The 16,135-nt window shown below is 41.2% G+C and overlaps 1 protein-coding gene across 2 annotated transcripts in view; it reads left to right on the top strand.

Moving 5' to 3' along the window:
- The window catches only part of STAMBPL1 (STAM binding protein like 1), a 28,353-nt gene extending 12,326 nt beyond the window's left edge, over positions 1 to 16,027 (top strand). Inside the window, exons 2-11 of one of the 2 annotated variants that reach the window (XM_083614153.1) lie at positions 619 to 699; positions 2,108 to 2,325; positions 5,190 to 5,265; positions 5,759 to 5,854; positions 7,022 to 7,355; positions 9,124 to 9,248; positions 10,498 to 10,635; positions 12,804 to 12,916; positions 14,526 to 14,625; positions 15,703 to 16,027. In XM_083614153.1, the coding sequence (XP_083470279.1) occupies positions 619 to 699; positions 2,108 to 2,325; positions 5,190 to 5,265; positions 5,759 to 5,854; positions 7,022 to 7,355; positions 9,124 to 9,248; positions 10,498 to 10,635; positions 12,804 to 12,916; positions 14,526 to 14,625; positions 15,703 to 15,759 (1,338 nt within the window). In that variant the 3' untranslated portion in view covers positions 15,760 to 16,027. The remainder of the gene's footprint in view (positions 1 to 618; positions 700 to 2,107; positions 2,326 to 5,189; positions 5,266 to 5,758; positions 5,855 to 7,021; positions 7,356 to 9,123; positions 9,249 to 10,497; positions 10,636 to 12,803; positions 12,917 to 14,525; positions 14,626 to 15,702) is intronic. The other variant, XM_083614154.1, reaches the window with a different exon arrangement.
- The last annotated feature ends 108 nt before the right edge of the window (positions 16,028 to 16,135 follow it).

The raw sequence follows: 16,135 nt of genomic DNA, 5'->3' as shown, positions 1-16,135 counted from the left end.
AAGGAACAAATGCTTTCTTACACTTTACATATTTACTTTGTGCAGTAAAACAGAGAACTTGGCTCTTGCTGTAGTGCATTGTCACATATGATATATTGCTAGGAAGGAGCCTACCATGAAAGTATAGTTGTTTTCTTTGTTTAGGGTGCAATCTTATGACCCCTGGGAGGGCTTGGGGCTGTGCTAGGGGGGGACCAGGAAATGGCTTGGATTTAAAACTATCCTAGTCCCCTGATGTGCCCCCAAAGCAGGGAAAGCTTGAGATCACGACCCCCCCCCCAGCACTTTTTAGAGGGCAAGAGCGCAGTGTGAGAGTGCGGCACTCAAAATGGCCACCATGATCTCACATGAAGCAATGTGATGTCCCAATTTTTCCAGGGCAGTTGGTAGGTATATATCCAAAAGATATGGCTACCTTTGAAATACAGGTCAGCAAAGCCATGGTGCTTTAAGTACCAATCTATGGATTCATGATTCATGATTCATATTTCAAGAGACAAATGCTGGTTGGTTACAGCATCGTCAGTATATTTCCTTGGAACTTTGTCATTGGCGTGAGATGTTGGATGAGACTGCTGTTGAGCACTGTATCTTTTCCCATTCTATTTTTGTGGCTAGATGGAAGGACTGGAGAGGAACAGTAAGCTTGGATTGCAAGCACAAAGTAACATGGAACAACCATTCACTGTAAGTTCATTGGTAAGTGCTAAGGGCTGATGCTTCACGATGCATGGAAAGCTGCTTATCAGACATGTCTGCTTGAATGGTGTGGATATTGGCTTGAGCCTGTTTTTTTGTGAAGCAAGCATCCCACTCAAGCTCAAAATACACCTTGGAACATGTTGTCCATCTTTCCAAAATGTATTGAGTTGGCATAAAATAAAAAAAGTTTATGAATGCTACTTCTTACCCTCCATCTGGTCCATAACTTTTTACTTTTACTGAACTCCTCTGATAATCATATCATTGTTGATAAGTTATCCTAAACCACTCCTTTAAAGCCTTGGTAGGCCCAGACATAATTAAAAATCACAACTTTTAAGGCTTGCGGTAGACATGACAGAAGATGTGGGGCTGCTGCTAAAAATAGGACCATCCTCTCCTCTTTTCCCCCTCCTCCATAATGTCTACTAATACATAATGTATGGTGAGACACTGTCACAGTGAGAGAATATCTTTGCTACATTTAAGTGACTGCCACTTGGGGACACAGGGAAACTCTCAGCATGGTGGCCTGATGCCATGTGCTTAAATTGCGAGGACAAGGCAGAGATGCAGGACTGCTGTTTTCTTCAGCAGTCTTCCTTTCTCACTATGCCTTTGCTTAAGCCTGAATCATGTCTCAAACTTCCCATATTACATTCCTGTTTATGAAAGAGGCTGAACAGAGTGGCTAAAGGTAAAGGGACCTCTGACAATTAAGTCCAGTCACGAACGACTCTGGGGTTGCGGCACTCATCTCGCTTTATTGGCCGAGGGAGCCGGCATACAGCTTCCGGGTCATGTGGCTAGCATGACTAAGCCATTTCTGGCAGACCAGAGCAGCGCATGGAAACACTGTTTATCTTCCTGCCAGAGCAGTACCTGTTTATCTACTTGCACTGTGTGCTTTCGAACTGCTAGGTTGGCAGGAGCTGGGACTGCCGACCAAGGCTCAGTGGTTTACACCACAGCGCCACCTGCATCCTGTTTATGAAAGTGGCCGAACAGAGTGGCTCCGGTTGGTTTAAAAAGTGGCGACTGAAAGCTTTATGATTCTGACTTGCGTATATGCAAATGTGAAAGACAACATTTCAGAACAACAGCAGCTGTGAAAAAATATCATAATGGGCATAAAGTGCACATCTCTTGCATCATTAAGCAAAATGATTTTTGGAAAGTTGTGTAGTTTTGAAAATGTGGTTGTGTGCATGTGCATGGAGTAGCTGGGGGTTGGTTTAATGGGATTTCCCCTCTACTATTTTGCAATAGCTCTGATGGAGCAAAATCGAACCATGCTGAAACCGTAGGTTGCAACTGCTAATTGTGGCTCAAGATTTCAGCTCGAGTTCCTTGGATAAGTTCAGTAACCAAAGTGAAATGCAATTTGTGCTGTCTGTTTTAACAGAAAAGGCTAGCAGCTATACCTGACCACACAGATGTTTCACTGAGCCCAGAGGAGCGTGTACGTGCCTTAAGCAAACTTGGTTGTAACATCACAATAAATGAAGACATTACTCCACGGCGCTACTTCAGATCTGGAGTGGAGATGGAGCGCATGGCATCTGTATATCTGGAAGAAGGAAATCTTGAAAATGCCTTTGTTCTCTATAATAAGTTTATAACGTAAGGATTGGTCTGAAGTTATGGATATCAACCTGATCTTAATTTTTAGAAACGGCAATTTTAAGCCAGTGGAATGCTAAGCAAATGATTCCAAACGTGTCTGAAAAAGGGGTCTTGTTAGGCAATGACTTTAGAGCTCAACAAATATGCCCTCATTTGTTACAGGGCACACAGAAGGCTTTCCTAACTTCTGCTTCCAAAATTCTGTATTTTCCAAGCATGTCAACAGTAATTACTTTTATACCTGGAAAATACATATTTCTCCCAGCTAGCGTGTCAGTTGTGAGGTGAACGCTGCATGCAATGCAACTGCACTAGTGCCAAAGAGCCTGGTAGAAAATGTATGTTAACATTAGTAGTGATAAACAACACAACCCTCACCTGGTGCTAGGGATTTTCACAGTTTTTGTTCACTCCATGTTTTTAAGTGATCCAACCTGATTCACACTTCTTGGATTAATATGCAGATCAGAACACAGTTATTTTTACGTTTTCACACTTCCCTCCATTTTCTGATATAGCTGTTAGCTCAGATGTGTATTCAACTGCCTCTTTTAGGCTAAAATGTGTATTTTAGGTAAAAAAACCTATTGAAATTGTATTTTACGGTAAAATGTGTACAGAAAATGCACATTTTCCTATGATTTTTTAAAAAACGAAATTGCAGAATCACGCAGAAATTGGACTGAATAGACTCGATGCAAAAGTTACATGAACTGGAAATAGACGTCCTTTCATCCTTACCTGATGCCTCTACCATTGTGTTAATTTATGGGACAGAGAGTGTTCCTTTTTTTAATGTTTAAAGATGGAGCACTCAAAAATCTGGAGTTAGATGTTACAGCAAACTTGAGGCCGCCATCTTAAACATCAGCTTTGTGTCCCTTCTCCTGTCCATAATGATAAAGAATATTCAACATTTCATTACTCTGTAAGCTTCCTTGACAATGATCTGCATGGATACAGAGAGACATGATATAATATTATGCATGGAATATCACATGCAGGCTGGGATGTTGGAATTTATAGCCTGAGAACATCTGGAGGGCACAGTGTTAGCTATCTGGCATTTGAGAAAGGGGATAGGGAAGAAACAAGACACAGGGTGCTGTTTTCATGGGTTGCCTCATGTTTGACATACATCCCAGTTTCACAGTCAAAATTAAAGGAATCAGTCTGCAACCTTCCAGACCTTTTCAAATGCAGAAGAGTCTGACAGACTTTCCTTTAATTGAGATGAGACAGGCTCATCAGGCAGGACAGTAGACACCACTCATCAGAATGTGTGAGCTTTGGCTGCACCATGCATTGCTGGAGTTGACTCCTGCCTTCAGCTAGTATTTTGCTAAAACTGATGGTTGTAAAAACTCAGGGAAAGTGCAGACATGAGGTACATATGAACTATGTGGCTGCTGTTGCATCATCACAAAGCTAGGGCTCAAACTGAGATGAGGGATTTCTGCTGAGTGATTTAATCTTTCATATTGCATTTTGAATACAGCTGTGTTCCCCCCCCCTCCACACACACACACACACACACACACAGAGCAGCTTTTTATTTAACTCTTGTCATGCATCTTCAGTACAAATAACCAATGCATACCTTAATAAGCAGCCAGTAATTACAATGGCCACTATCGCCATGCCAACGACTAATTTCATTCTAGCAAGGAACCTCCATCAACTAGAAACTGCAGTATTTTGCCAGTAAATGGGGATAGGGAGCCCTGCCAGTCTTTCCTATAGAGTCAATAAACTAGGCTGCCAGACCTGCTTCTGTTGCTGAGTCACTAATCCTGCCACACATCCATCCCCTAACCTGCAAGCGAGCAGTGGCGTAGCGTGGGTTGTCAGCACCCGGGGCAAGGCAAGTAATTTGCGCCCCCAAACCCGTGGATTTGCGCCCCCTAACCCATGGATTTGCCCTAACCCCAGATGTTGCGCCCGGTGCGGCCCGCCCCCCCTGCACCCCCCACGCTACGCCACTGCAAGCGAGTGAGTGGAAGCTTGCTTTGCCATTTTTGAATTCCTTTTGTGCACCTGTGCCTGCTTCTGGCACTCTCTTGGCAGAGTCTTTTTCCCTTCCTCAAGCCCAATTTTGTTCCCAGACGTACCTTAACACAATAGGCTGCATTATGGATGCAGACAAGCTGCTTTCCATGCTGCCTTCTCATTCACCCACCCCCACACTCACATCTGAGAAAAGGAAACAGAAGTCTTGCAGCAACTATGTGTTCTGGGGAAAGCCATGTGAGAAGTTAAATGGGAGTATATTGAAGCTCAGTGGTGGGTCATAAGCTTTTCACTCAGAAGGTCCCAGCCTCAGTCCTTCAGTCTAAATGTTCACAACTATTCAGACTGGGACACCCGCCTAAGTTTTGAGAAGTTGTTTTCAGTTGAAGTATTGAAATAGTGCTGGGCTAGTACTCCCGAGGAAAGAGCAAGAAGAATTGAAATGGAGGGAAGAGAAGGATTGAAAAATTGCATTGTCAGTTACAACAAACAAAGAAAGTAGGTACACCAAAGGATAGTTCTAGTGCTTTGTTTTATTCAGTACCTATAGTTCTAAGCATAGCATTGACTGCAATTGAGAAGCATTATTTTTCTGGATGAGCTGCGTGAGAATGAGTGGCACTACAGCACAGTAAATAGTAAACCAATTGTGCACTGAGAACCGACTGTAGAACTGCAGTGTTGTAATTTAAAATCCAAAGGTACAGAAAGCTGCTGTGAATCAAAAAAGGAACACTAGGTCCAGCCTCATACGATTTATGCAGCCAGCTTTTGTCTCTGCAGGAAAACAATGGTGTTGTGGATATTTCTCAGACATGCAAGGTGGAAAATGTGTGTGTCTCGTTTTCTAGTTTGTTTGTAGAAAAGCTGCCCTGTCATCGAGACTACCAGCAATGTGCAGTTCCAGAAAAACAGGATATCATGAAGGTAGAGTTGCTTTTTAAAAAAAATAAAAATATTGGGCATTTCAGAGGACTTCTTTTTCTTTTCATGAACCAATAACAACAGCACCACCAGCTCTGCTAAGGCATTTGGGCTCTAAAAGCTGATGTCTCCATTGGTGCTGAGGGCTACAGTATGAACTCTGGGTTTGGAAGCCATGTTCTCCTATGGAGACCAGACTTGATACATTTTCTCGTGATTAAATTATGTTAGCCATTTTACCAAGGCAGCAGTGCCATCATGACCTTTGAAATCTATTCGTAGCAAACACAAAGGCAGTTAAGGCCACTGAACAGCCATGTCAATAGAGGCTGGTTCATAGATCTGAGCCTTAAATTTTTTGTATTTAATTTTAATTTTATACCAATAGACAAATTGGTTATGAGATCAAGATGGTGATCTGTAATGGGAGGAAGGCAAGTATTTATATGCATGCATGCACTTATTTATTTCTTTATTTTAATTCTCTCTAACAAAGAAACTGAAGGACATAGCCTTTCCAAGAACTGATGAATTGAAGAAGGAGTTGTTAAAGAAATATAATGCAGAATATCGGGAATATATGCAAGACAAGGTAAATTCCACCAGAACATTTATATTGTATGTGTTTTTAATTATATGTGTACCCCATCATCAATATTCTGTATAACAAAGCTGGCAAATATATAAACCTTTAGTAAGGAACCCTATAGGTGAATGACGTAATTTATTTAGCTTTTAAACATTTTGTGGTAGTGGTGGTAAGTAACACTGTTACTATTGATGATAATAATAATAATGTTAAAAATGAACAAAAAGTGACACTGAACACTAACATATCAGCTATCTATTGAGAAACCAAAGTCCTTTGTTACCTCTTGATCCATGGTAGTGTTCCACTGGATTGATGCAAACCTTTCCTCCATCCCCCGGCAACACAGACACACACAAGTAGGCAGCCATGCCCAAACAACATGGGTGCCAAGAACTGTACGGCCCACAGGCAATGCATCCATATTCTGCACTGTACTATTCCTTGCCAAAAAGTTTGGCCAAGAATCATAAACGTGTGTCAGTTCCTTGACATTATTTATTTTTGCCATTATTCACTTCCTATGCTTGTGCTCATAGAGGAAAGGATCCTCTCCGAAGCCCAAAATATGCATGATGGTGGCAGACCTACTAAATGAAAAGTTCTCATTTTCACTTGCAAAACAAGTGTGGGTGGTGCAACTGAAAGGGTCAGAGAGCTATGCAGCCAGGAGCAGGGTATTGGACAGTTTACCCAGAAGTCTGTTTCTTAAGGTCCAGTACCAGAAGTAAGCCCTGCAGGGGGAAAGCTACAGGCTGAAGGTTTGTTCAGCATTCTCCCCATCCCCATACACTCCTGGCCTTTAAATAGTACAGTGGTACCTCGGGTTAAGTCCTTAATTCGTTCCGGAGGTCCGTTCTTAACCTGAAACTGTTCTTAACCTGAAGCATCACTTTAGCTAATGGGGCCTCCTGCTGCAGTCAGCCGTCGGAGCACAGTTTCTGTTCTCATCCTGAAGCAAAGTTCTTGACCTAAGGTACTATTTCTGGGTTAGTGGAGTCTGCAGCCTGAAGCATATGTAACCTACAGCGTATGTAACCCAAGGTACCACTGTACTCCACTTTATATGTGAATGGGACAAGTATTTAAACAATTGGATCTGGCATGTCTAATGTGGTTTGAACCACTGTGGGCGGTACATTGGATTTTTTCATGTAATATATTTTTCAGGGCAAATGCAAAGCTGAATTACTCAAGAAGCTAGAGCAACAGAAACTGATAGAAGCAGAGAAGAAGCGGATTGCACAGATTCGTCAACAGCAGCTGGAAACAGAACAGTTTCAGTTCTTTGAAGATCAACTGAAGAAGCAAGAAAGAGCCCGTGATGAGAAAACTAAGGATAATTCAATTACATCTGAGCAGACTGATGGGAGCACGTTATCGTCGTGCACTGCAACACATCTGAATAATTCTTTCCCCACAACAATTGGAAACAAGAGTGATGGACAGTCTCCTCCCATAAGTCGGGCCTTAAAGCCAGCTGCTACTCTAAGTGCTGTTCAGAGTAAGAGAGCAATTTTGTTGTTGTTGTCTTCTTCCCATGTTATTGCACTGTTAGACTCTATAGCCAACTGTGTGGCTAAGGTTCGCAACAGGTGGCATCCAATATAAATCGGAATACAGTGGTACCTCGGGCTAAGAACTTAATTTGGTCTGGAGGTCCATTCTTAACCTGAAACTGTTCTTAACCTGAGGTACCACTTTAGCTAATGGGGCCTCCCGCTGCTGCCGCGCCACCGGAGCACGATTTCTGTTCTCATCCTGAAGCAAAGTTCTTAACCCTAGGTACTATTTCTGGGTTAGCGGAGTCTGTAACCTGAAGCGTATGTAACCTGAAGTGTATGTAACCCGAGGTACCACTGCACATGAAAGATTTCACCCAAAAATCTACACAATGCCAATGATTAAAATCCCAAACCGTTGAAATATTACAGCATAGAACATGTTCTGAAACTTTGATACACACATAGGTATCTTTTATCTGGTTAGAAATGTGTTTCCACGTTCTGGATGGGGAGCTCTGTAAAGGTTGCCCAGTTACTCGTTCAGACCTCCATTTGAACTGAGTGGTTTTTCCCTAAAAAGGAAAAGCCATGAATAAATAATTGGCAGTTCAACCTAACGAAGGTATCCAAGACAATACCTCACTCATGATATGGAAGTCAAGGTGTGCTTTAAGTTGTGTGATTGTGACTGACTTCTAGTATACGCTATTCGTTGGTTTGCTCAAGGGAAATATTTGGGTCTCAGATCTCCTTTCTTTCAGGCTTCTATTCACGCAGCTTGCATTCTTCCATGCATCTAGTTTACCTTCATAAAGCTGTTTCTCTGTATTCCTCATCACTCCTTCCCCTTTGACTTGTTAAGTCACTAGAACCCTTATTCTGGAACTATGCTTCCAAAAGTTCAATAAATTCTGTTTAATAACTGCTCATTCATACTGGAATGTTGCCGAACGGCCCAAGGTCAGCTAATGACCTTCATGATTGAGCAGGGATCCCAAACCAGCTTTTCCACTACATCACACTGGCACTCAAATCCTAAAATGCACACACCAAATAAGTGAGACTGCAGCAACTCTAGTAGCTGTCCAACCTATATAGCTTGTGATATTTTATAGAAATTTCAGCCTCTGTTTGTTGCACAAGCCATTTGCCATAAGTAGAGGGCAACTGAAACTGGCGCAGAAGAAAATCACTGCTAGGAGTGGGACAGTCACTTGCTATGTCTTTATATCTATCCTGAATTCTGACTGTAGCTAGGTAGTGTATAAATTTCCAAAATAAATGAATAAATACAAAATAAATTATTCAAAAAATTAGCCTCCCAATTTGAACATGTACTCAAGTCAGTCAAGCGCTTCTTAAATTGTATTGTATAAGAGCATTTTAGTACTGTAGACTTCTGCATAAATGTAAAAAGGTAAAGGACCCCTGGACGTTAAGTCCAGTCAAAGACGACTATGGGGTTGCAGCACTCATCTCGCTTTCAGGCCAAGGGAGCTGGTGTTTGTCCGTAGACAGCTTTCTGGGTCATGTGGCCAGCATGACTAAACCGCTTCTGGCGCAACGGAACACTGTGACAGAAACTGCTAGGTTGGCAGGATCTGGGACTGAGCAACGGGAGCTCACCCCATTGTGGGGATTCGAACCGCCGACCTTCTGATCAGCAAGCCCAAGAGGCTCAGTGGTTTAGGCCACAGCGCCACCCACATCCCTTACCTTACCTTTACCTCTGCATAAATGACGCTCTTACTCTCTCTCTCTTTTTAGACAATGTGGCTGAAGGGCTGCGAAGTGTGGTTCTGCCCAAGGATCTTTGCCACAAATTTCTGCTGCTAGCAGAGGCAAATACAGTAAGAGGAATAGAGACATGTGGAATTCTCTGTGGAAAACTGGTACAGTTGAACCTTCACATTTGTATGGGGAAGGCACTTTTGATAGTACTGTATTTTCCTGTAATGAACTGATATCAGAGCAAAAGCAGATGTGGAGTGTAAGTGTGCTACATAATTGACTTTACTTCTCAGAAATTCTTACTGAACTGTGGTCTGCTGTTTGCCTTTTGGGGGAGGAGCAGAAATCATTGATCTTAGGCAATGGGAAGCATGTAATGCTATTAAATCATTCTGCTGTGAAGTTAGACTCCACTAAAGGATTTTTTAAAATGGTTTTCATGAAACACAAATGAGAATTTGTTGCAGGAAAACCAATATTAAATATAGTGGGAGCTAATGCTGTGGCATATCAGATTCTGAATATCAGATTTTGTGTGTATGTATGAGTGGAGAGAAATTATAGCAAATATCACTTAGCTGTTATTGCTTGGATTTTGCTTCCTAGGTAAATAATGCACACTGTTGCCTAATGTTCACTTTACACCAATAGTTAACTGCGAAATGGTATCTGAAACATGACTGATATATAAAGTACTCAACCTGGCACAAAGGAGAAAACATACACAGATATTAAAATAATATATATTCTGGCTAATAAGAAGATTAAAAAAAATACTGCATTGTGAAACCCAACCCTATCTATGTTTACTGAGAAGTGAATTCCATTCGCAAGTGAGTGTGAATAAGATTACATACTAAGAAAAGGTAGCATTTCCTGCCGTATTTTTACATAAGCATGGCGCACACTGGCTGTAGCTCAGTAGTAAACCATGTGCTTTTAATGCAGAAGGTTCCATGTTCAGTACCAGGCATTTGCAGGTAAGGGTTGAGGAAAAGTGCTGTCTGTATCCTTGGAGTCACTTCCAGTCATAGCTGTCAACTTTTCCCTTTTCTTGCGAGGAATCCTATTCGGAATAAGGGAATTTCCCTTTAAAAAAGGGAAAAGTTGACACCTATGCTTCCAGTCAGTGTAGAAAATACCGAGCTAGATGGACTAAAGCGTTGACTCAGTCAACTTTCAATCTTCCCTTTAAATGCTTGTCCGCGTATATAATATTTTAATATCAATGTTGACCTCCGTCATTGCTGCTTTGTCTATTACTGTGATGAACCCGAGTATCGCTTGGTGTGAATCAGCACAGCGACTATGAACTACTAAAAATTGATCCAGTTGGTAATAGTGATGGTTCTGGGGGTCAACGTTTGGTGCTTGTTCCCAAAGCTATCTTGCCACACTTTTATTTTACAGACCCATAACGAATTCACTATTACTCATGTGATAGTGCCAAAACAGTCTGCGGGGCCAGATTATTGCGACATGGAGAATGTGGAAGAGCTGTTCAGTGTTCAAGACCAACACGATCTCCTCACTCTGGGCTGGATCCATGTACGTATATACATAAATATGCTGTGGATCTCAGTGAAGAAATAGGCAGAAGACATTCCTTACAGAAACAATATTTTTGGTAAACTATTCTAAGGGTGTGCAATGGGGGGGGGGGGAGAATTGGTTTTGGTTTTAAGCCAACATCCTCTTTGCTTTATCTTCATTTTAGTTGCATTGGTTTATTTCCATTTTACTTTGGTTTAATTTTTCCATGGATTTCAGTGGAGACCCATCTTGTCTGCTACTGCCTGTAACATGACACATGCACTGACATTTGTTTTTCACATTCGTTATTTTTTTATGCTTGTCTTAATGGAAAGTGAAAGGTAGTGCATTCAGTTTGTTTTCTAAATGAAAGCACTATCCCTAGACTATTCTTCCTTAACCTTCCTGCTACCCACATGTACCAAGTGTTCTGTAGCCCCTTAGGGCACTGCAAATCTTTCAACAAGTACAGGTCTGTCTACTTTTGTTGACTAGATCTTCAGATTTGTTATGCCTACACAGAAGTGCTTATGATAGCAGGGCATATTGTCATTCCATTTTTTTAACAAAAAATTTCTCGTGTGACAGAAAGAGGCAGATGCATCCTTTAGGGGACATTATAAGTACTACTACTACTGCTACTACTACTAATAATGATGATGATGATGCATTAAAAATATATATTCTACCAGTTTAATTAGGATACCATAAACGTTTTGAGCTTTAATTCAATTAATGAAAACATTTGCTTAAAATATTTTTGCTTAGGCAACTCTATCCAGACACGGAGATGGTTATGTGTTTTAATCTTTCTTACTGTTAATTGTCATTATTTTAAACTGTTTTACTGATGTACCTTGAAACCGTTTAGATGTTTTATTATAAATAAGTGGTATGTGGCTGTTGTTAAATAGGCAAATTAACAAATAAGTCATTAAATGGTGCAGCCATACAAAAAAAAAAAAAGGCATTGCAAGAATATATATAGTAACTCTAGGTAGGTATAGACACTGATCTTTTCAAAATTTAAATAGCAGCCATAGGGGAACAGTGACCAGGACTGTAGGGAGAGAAAACATTAACTTTTCCCCCAACACAGCATTCCTGATTAAAATGCTGGTGTTATTTTGCAAATGTACCCCCTCCCCCAATTGGCCCTGGTAAATACGACTAACTGGCCTATACTTCCAATGTGCATTCCATATGTCTCACTTTCCTTTGAGTAGAGGTGGGCACACATGCTCCCAGACCTGTCGCTCAGCATTTTGGGTTTTTTTTTATCATGCTATCAATGTTCATACCTGCCCTTAGTGTTGCTGGCAAATGTTAGGCCTATATTTGAGTGCTGTGTGCTGCCTGAAGGGATCCATACAGAACAGAGCACATGCAGAAATCAAACTGTGACCGCTGAAGTATGTTCAGCTCATGCCACGTTCAACCTCAAAGCCAAAGAAATGTCCTGAACAGTGGCTCAGGTGAGCTTGCCAGTTGGACATGTGCCAAAGCAACTAAATAATCACTTCAGTTTGTGCCAGGCATTGCCTCCCACATCCCCCAAGTGCCTTGAAAAGTTTTGCAAGAAAACATTTGCTTGGGGACTTCCCATCCCATTTTGGGGGTGAAGTTTAAACTTCAGTCAGTCAAGGGGGAAATTCCTCTGGGGAGGCTGTTTTGTGATTGTCACAGGAGTCAGGCAATTAGCAGTGTGCACTGTTTTTTCAGCTACAAACAAGAAAGACAGATTCCATCCCTGCCCCCTGTACATCAATCGTTTGTATGTCTGACCAAAACAATGCAAATTAAATACCTATACCTGCCAATTTAATTGACTTTTCCATGTAGTAGTTTGTCATTTTCTGCCCCTATTTTTTTGATATAGTTTCATGGTCAAAGGCTTTAGTTTTCTGTTCCTTTCAGTAATTTCCCTTTCCTTACCAGCCCACCTATGGTGCAGTGAGTAACTTACAACAGGTACCTTTGCTATGACTTTGAAGCACCCTCTTTGTTGATGAGAATTGTCATGCTGTCTGTTTGGGTGAAGGAAATAACATAAACAGTTGCTAGAAAATAATATAGCAAGCCTTCAGACTAACTATGATTTCTCCTTGATTGTATTTGACCTTGATCTGTTAAAAAAAAAATATCCATCCACTAAGTAGACATTTTCCTTTCTTTCTTTGTAGACACATCCAACACAGACGGCATTCTTATCCAGTGTTGATCTTCATACACATTGTTCTTATCAGCTAATGCTACCGGAGGCTATTGCAATTGTTTGTTCACCAAAACATAACGAGTAAGTTCTTTCTCTCTCTCTCTCTCTGACTCCATCCATGAGCAATGTTCAGAAAGATGTCTCTGTACTCAGCGAACTACAGAACTACAGGCAAAGTGAAGGATTGAAGTACAGGGTTGAAGTACAGGTTTGGACTGAAACTGTACTGTAACTTGGACTGTAACTTGGACTTAATTCTTATTGTTAATTCATATTGGCAATTTTAAGTGGCAATTTAATTTCAGGATCCCTGTTTTTTAAAAAAAGATTTTGATTACTGTATATACTTGTGTATAAGCTGACTTTTTCAGCACATTTTTAATGCTGAAAAAGCCCCCCCCCCAGCTTATACTTGGGTCCCACTTACTGTTTGCTGCCGCTGCTAGTGCCACCGCCGCTCTGCCAAGCGTGGCTCCTGTGCTTGCCCTTGTGAGCGGCAAAGGCTGTTACTGGCAGAGGAAGAGGAACGAGCAGCCCGAAAGCAGCCCTTTGGGGCTGCTCCTTCCTCCTCCGCTGCCTTTGCCACTGTCAGCATTTCCCACCCTAGGCTTATACTCGAGTCAATAAGTTTTCCCAGTTTTTTGTGGTAAAATTAGGTGCCTCGGTTTATATTCGGGTCTGCTTATACTCGAGTCCATAGAGGTCCACATGCATGCATATCCTCATCCACTCCTCACTGGAGGCAAGTTACTGCGTTGGGTAATTTTGTGCTATTGGCATTTGTTTTTTTACTCAGTTTATTTGGTGGGAATGTTAATTTGTAGGCATATTTATTTTGTGGTGCAATTTTGCTTTACTGTCGTGGGGAATGGAAAAAGGGAAATAAGCAGATGAACTTTATTTCAAGTGTTGAGCATAAAACTTGAACATACAAAATACGGCATTGGACCATGTAGCCCAGTGTGATCTTGTGTGGTTGGCAGTGGCTTCTCCAGGGATAGGTTCCAAAGCAAGCATCTCTGCCAGCTTTGTTACTTGATATCCTTCTAGTTGGAGATTAAATCTGAGTCTTTTTAACATGTAATGTGCAGGTACAGTCAACCTTGATGGATTAAGTTAAAAATTAAATGCTTAATCAACTGCAATTATTTTAGTCTGGTTTAGGCAAGTTCAGAATTTTCCACAGCAGGATCTACTTTTTGGATATTACTCTGCTCATGATGTCACACTGGATGCAGTGTGGCATCATTTGCATCATGTGTGTCCAATACGTGAGGCAGCAGTTACAATCCTACATATGTGATACAAATGTGCTACAGAAATGACCCATTTCATCACTAGGAGAGAGGAAGTATCCTCTTCTCTGGTGAAGGAACCCGCTCTCCTGCTGGTGCATCATTTATAAATACAGTTGGGCAGAGCTGGATTAATCTTAAGCAACTTTTCTTTCATAGGAAGCTGTTACAGTTGCTGTGTATACGTACCTCTTCTGCTACTGGTGCTGCATAGAATTGAGCTGTCCGTGTCTTAGTCCTCAGGTGTGAGCTTAAATTGAAATGCTCCTCTGGCAAACTCCCCAAAGTTGCTCATGCATCTGATTTTTCACACATTATTGAGACGTACATTTTTATTTTATTTTTTGCTCTGTTCTGTTTGCTTCCTTGGACATAATACTTTCTTTGCTTTCTAGCACGGGAGTCTTCAGACTTACTAATGCTGGCATGTTGGAAGTTTCTGCTTGTAAAAAGAAGGGCTTTCATCCCCATACCAAGGATCCTAGACTATTTAATGTAAGCATTACTTCTCAACAGTTTGGCTGAGTATGTCTGTCTGTCTGTGTGTTTGTTTGTCCAGCACAATGTCTTGCAGGAGTGAATTCCATAACTGTGTGAGGAAGCACTTCCTTTTTGTCTTCCTTGAATCTCCAAGAGGGAGAGAAGCTTCTCCCCATCCACTCTCGCCTATCATGCCCCTGTAACTCTTTTTCCAATTTAACAAGCCCCCAATACTGTAACCTTTCCTCAAAAGAGAGTTGTGCTCTATCATTCTGGGTGTTCTCTTTGTTTGCTTCTGGAGTACGCAGAATTCATCTAGAAAGTGGGAGAGAGGAAATATGAATTCTCCTTCTCCTTCCCCTTCACTGGAAATGTTTATTTTTGCCTGGTGAGGAAGAAGCGTAAACTGCATAGGTTTATATATGCAGCCCAGCTGGTCTGAACTAAAAGACACTAATTTTAAATTTAAATAATAAGCTAAAAGTGTACCCTCTTCCATTTCCCCCCATTGTTCCTGCTTTTTGGTCACAATTAAAGCACTCATTTTCCGACATCACAGACACCAAACATCCGCTTTCATAAGGCTGCAGGAAAAAATGTGGCTGGTCTTACATTGACCAAGATGTGATTTAGGCTGTATGCACAACATTCAAAGCATATAAAATGTCCCCTCTCCCCCTACAAAAAAGGCATCCTGGAAACTGTAGTTATTTAAGGGTGCTAGGCATTGTGCACTGTGAAGGTTAAACTACAGTTCCCAAAATGCTTTGGGGGAAGTCATGTGCTTTAAATGTATGGATTGTAGGCAGCCTGAGACTGGGGAATTACTGCCTCCAATTTGATGTGTGAGTTACAAGAAATGGCAAGGCAAGGATGAGGAGGGAGAATGCTGCTTTATGGGCACCATGGTTCTTTTCCTCTGAGCCAGCACTGACCTCCAGGAGAAGTACCATATTTTCAAAAAGAAACATTTTCATGATCTGCTGTCTCTTAAACAGCATGTTCTCGATTGACTTCAGAGGCAATTTGCCTCTTGCAGCAGATTCCTCACCGACGTATATCCGTGATTGATTTTGGCGACTTCTTTTGCAGATATGTAAACACGTCGTTGGGAAAGATGTAAAAATAACTGTATTGGACCTGAGGTGATGTGGATGGGAAAACAAACCACCTCAAAAACAGCTGCCCAAAGGAGAACATGGCTGCCAGATTTTCCTACAGTGTTTTCCAAAAGTTACTGACATTTTATATTTGTACATTTTAGATTTAATAATTTGATATTTATTGCCCTTTCCCATTTTGAGGTTATTTTGTTGTTCTGTCATGATAGAGTTCATGGTGGCATTCAATCAGGATATGTTATTATGCTGAAATACTATGAAAATAAAGTGGACTTGAAACAGTGACAGTGATGGAACATTTGCAGCGCATCTGAATTTTCTGTCTTAGATTCCATGAACTTTTGTGAACTGCAGTTTTTCAGCTGAGTAAGAACAACTGGAGGTGTTTTTATTAAGAAAAATTG

The sequence above is a fragment of the Podarcis filfolensis genome, assembly GCF_964270895.1.
Source record: "Podarcis filfolensis genome assembly, chromosome: 5".
Classification (NCBI taxonomy): Eukaryota; Metazoa; Chordata; class Lepidosauria; order Squamata; family Lacertidae; genus Podarcis; species Podarcis filfolensis.
Note: the sequence above shows the minus strand (reverse complement) of the source record. Positions and strands in the feature narration are given on the sequence as shown.